The sequence below is a fragment of the Elephantulus edwardii genome, unplaced genomic scaffold (genome assembly GCF_000299155.1).
Source record: "Elephantulus edwardii isolate Elephantulus edwardi_28Jun2011 unplaced genomic scaffold, EleEdw1.0 scaffold00185, whole genome shotgun sequence".
Classification (NCBI taxonomy): Eukaryota; Metazoa; Chordata; class Mammalia; order Macroscelidea; family Macroscelididae; genus Elephantulus; species Elephantulus edwardii.
This window is the reverse complement of record NW_006399935.1, coordinates 3,219,455-3,223,173: the sequence shown is the minus strand read 5'-3', so window position 1 is coordinate 3,223,173 and position 3,719 is coordinate 3,219,455. Positions and strand designations below refer to the sequence as shown.

The window sequence follows — 3,719 nt, the reverse complement described above, 5'->3', positions numbered from 1 at the left end:
GTGCTGGTCACTAGAGGATCCCCATGCAGCTCTGCTCCAGGCAGGAGTCCTTCACACACAGGTGTCTGCAGTCTCACAAGCCTCATCTGTACCGTCCTACAGATGTGCGTGTGATATCCCCAGGTGTGCTCACCCCTACACAGGTGTGCTCCCCCTTACACAGGTGTGCTCCTTCTTACACAGGTCTGCTGCCCTCCCTTACACAGATGTGCTCCCCCTTACAGGTGTCAGGTGTGCTGACTCTCTTACACAGGTGTGATGCCCCTTCACAAGTGAGTTCCCCACTTACACAGGTGTGCTCCCCCTTCACAGGTGTGCTCCCACTTACACAGGTCTGCTGCCCTCCCTTACACAGATGTGCTCCCCCTTATACAGGTGCACCCCTTTCACAGGTGTGCTGCCTCCCTTACAGGTGTGCCGCCCCTTCACAGTTGTGCTCCCCCTTACACAGGTGTGCTCCCCCTTACACAGGTGTCCTCCCCCTTACACAGTTGTCCTGCACCCCTAGCACCTGCGCGCATCTTCGCTTCGGCAGGACCCGCCTGGTACCAAGAGTGTTGAGTGGTTACAGGTGCGCTCGCGCCAGCCCCGCCCCGGCCCCACCCCCCAAGGCCCCGCCCCTCGCCCGGGCTCAGGTGCATAAGCCGGAAGTGCGCTTCTCACCCAGGTAAGTGACTAAACTTTCCGGGTCACGTGAGCGGGCGGAGCCGCTGGGAGTCGGTCCGAGCGGCTGGCTGTCGGGCGCACCGCGGGTTCGAGCGAGGGGCCCCGGCGGAGAAGCCGATCCCTGTGGAGGGGCCCAGGTCAGGTAGGGAGGCGCGACCGTGGCCCGCCCCGGCGCCCCGCTGCTGCTGCCTCTTCCGCGCCGCTCGACCCCGAGTTAATCTTTAATCTGTGACCTCTGGCACCGGAGGCGGGGCGGGACGGTGGCCCGGGGCCTGCGCCCTCCTCTGCCCCCGCCCAGGTTCCCCCGGTTCTGGCCCGGCCTCACTCCTTTTCCTGCCTCCCAGGTGCCGGGTTGGAGACCCCCGGCCCGAAATGCAGAAGAAGCTCACGCCTGAAGCCCGGACCCGGAGCCCTCCCCCCGCGGCCCAGTCCATGGCGAGCCCCGGCCTGGGGCTGCTCCTGGCGCTCGGCCTGCCGCTGCTGCCGGCCCCCTGGGACCAGGCTTGGGGACAAAGTAGGTACCTGCGGGGCGCCCTATCTCCCCTGGGAGGCAGGGCTGAGCCCCGGGTACCTGGGGCTCCGAGAGGGGCGAGGGTTGAGGAGGCGCCTGGGAGGGTGGGGGGATTCTCGGAAAGTCGGAGTCGGTTCCTGGGAGAGGTGGGGTGTGGCTGGGGTGCTGGGCCTGCTCAGGGATAGAAGGCGGACCTCGGTAGAGGTGAGGTGTCCTGGAGCCCAGAGCTGTCTCCCCAGACTGGCTGTTTGGTGGGTCCCACCTTCCCACCCTTCTGATTCTGTTGCAATGGAGTCCTGGTGGCTGGCACAGCGGTTAAAGAATTTGCTGCCAACCAAAAGTTGGGGAGTCGGAACCCACTATCTGGGGTCTTCAAGGGGAAAAGAGAGGCAGCCCTCTGCTTCCTTAAACGTTTACCACCTGGGAAGCCCTGGGGCCTGCCAATGTCCTCAGGGTGGTCATAAAAGCTAAAGCCTGCTTAGATCAGAAAGGGCCTAGGGCTGCCCGCTGGAGGGGTGCGCGTCTGGATCCTTCTAGGCGTATAGACAGGAGGTCTTGGTGTTGCAAATGGTGTTCTAGCTGCTAATCAAATGGTCAGAGGTTCAAATCCCAAGAAGAAATAAAGATAAGCCCGACCTTTCCAAGGAGATCTACAGCCTGGGGTGTGCTGTGGGGGACCTCTACTTTGTGCTATAGACATGCTCAGTCTGATTTCTTTTTCTGAGTTGTTTTTGGTTTGTTTTTTTTTTAAGTGAGTCTGATTTCTTTTTGAGGTTGGTGGGTCTTTGCTGGTTGGTCCCTGCCTGCGTGGCACCATCAGCCTCTTCAGCAATGGAAGACTCAGAAGGACAGTGTTCCCTGGGCCCTGCTGGGCTGGTGACTCAAGTCCAGCTGAGAGTGCCTCAGAAGAAAGGCCTGGCAATTTTTTAAATTTTTTTTTTTTTTCATTCTCTGATGAGGGCGCCAGAAGTCAGACTACAGCTGGGGAAGCTCTTTTGGGTTGTGTTTTTTTGTTGTTTGGTTGTTCTCTTTTCTGGGCAAGTGTTCCCAAGGAAGGGATAGCTGGGCAAAAGGTGGGGTGGGTGAAAGATCACTGTTATTGTGGCCGGCCCTTCCACCTCAGAATAGTCACATAGGGCTTCTGAGGCTGTAAACGGGAACAGGAACGTCTTCCTTCAGGGGAGTGGAACTGATGACCTTTTACTTAGCTGCCTTTACTTCACCCACTGCCTGACCAGGGCTCCTTCACCGAGGCAAGGCATTTTACTGGCGAAGCAATTAGCCCCCCTCCTGCAGGTCTCAGAGGCTGTAAATCTATGGGAGCAGACTGCCAGTCTACTTCTAAGCGTCGGAGGGGATTCCAACTGCCAGCCTTTTGGAATAGGTGGAGATTAATTTATCCTCTCCACTTCTCTAGCACTCCCAGGAAATGAGAACAGCACCATCACACCCACCAACCCTAATTCCAATGGAGGCCTAGTAAGTGTGAAGGGGGCATGTGTGGGAGGAGTGGAGCTATTCTGAGTCCTGCATGTTGCAGGTGGAGGGACCTAGACCCCCAGCAGTGGTGGGTGGATGGGGAGAGAGGCCAGACATGGCCTATGGGGAGATCAGGCACCCCAGACTGGAAAAATCTGGAGGGAGCTGGACAGGCACCATGTGTGTCAGATGGAGGGTGTCAGGAGTCCCACAGAGATCTCAGGTGGGGTGTGAGCACGCAAGTGGGATGGCAGGAGGCCTGGGTACAGTAGGTGATAAGAGCTCTGTGGAGCATGGTGGGATGGTGTGGGAGAAGGTGCGGTTCTGGTCTGTTGTTCGTGGGGCCACCTTAATGGTACTTAACAAGGAACTCTGGAAACACCTCAAGTGGCATGTGGGAGAGGGGTATAGAGGGCCCAGGTATGACCAGTGGGCCCCAAACGTGATAGATAGGAACTGAGTGGGGCCAGCCAGGGGGCAGAAGGAGGGGTAAGGAGCCCTGGAGTCTACCGGAGAGGGGCAGTCAGAACCTCCAGGTGCGGTGTGCCCCACCAGACACCCTGTCCTCTCCCCACAGTCCCAGGATGCCATCACGGCCATCATTGTGGTCTTCTCCATCCTGGGCGTCCTGGTCCTTGCCGTGCTGCTGGCACTGCTGGTGTGGAAGCTGCGTGAGAAACGGCAAACAGAGGGCACCTACCGGCCTAGCAGTGAGGAGCAGGTGGGTGCCCGCGCGCCACCACACCCGAACCTCAAGCTGCCACCAGAGGAGAGGCTTATCTGAACCCGGGGGCCCGTTGCTACTGCTGCCGCCGCCGCCTCTGCTGCCCAGAACTGCCCAGCGCTCGCTGGCACACAGCCGCCACGAGATCAGCCTCTGACAGCTCAGGAGACTTGGGGGGCCGGGAGCGTCCACAGCATGCCACCTCTGCTTGACTTCACCTGGAGCTGGGGTGCAGGGGCTGGGGACCCCGCCGCCCTGCTTACTGCACCGTTTTTCTGCCGTCTGTCCAGCCAGGCCGTCAGCCCTACAACCTCATCTCCTTTCATTACAGTTCTCCCA

General features: G+C 59.5%; 1 protein-coding gene across 1 annotated transcript; it reads left to right on the top strand.

Annotated features, from left to right (window-relative positions):
- Positions 1 to 1,098: 1,098 nt before the first annotated feature.
- On the top strand, positions 1,099 to 3,440 carry CRB3 (crumbs family member 3). The gene is made up of 3 exons (XM_006896358.1): positions 1,099 to 1,180; positions 2,595 to 2,656; positions 3,234 to 3,440. Exons 1-3 carry the CDS (start codon positions 1,099 to 1,101, stop codon positions 3,438 to 3,440), a joined length of 351 nt encoding a protein of 116 aa, XP_006896420.1.
- Positions 3,441 to 3,719: the final 279 nt, after the last annotated feature.

Bases quoted from the DNA above. Each gene is read 5' to 3' on its own strand.
- CRB3 (XM_006896358.1), top strand. From the start codon at position 1,099: ATGGCGAGCCCCGGCCTGGGGCTGCTCCTGGCGCTCGGCCTGCCGCTG. The intron at 1,181-2,594 runs GTAGGTACCTGC...CCACTTCTCTAG, and splicing joins GGACCAGGCTTGGGGACAAA to CACTCCCAGGAAATGAGAAC. The intron at 2,657-3,233 runs GTAAGTGTGAAG...CTCTCCCCACAG, and splicing joins CTAATTCCAATGGAGGCCTA to TCCCAGGATGCCATCACGGC.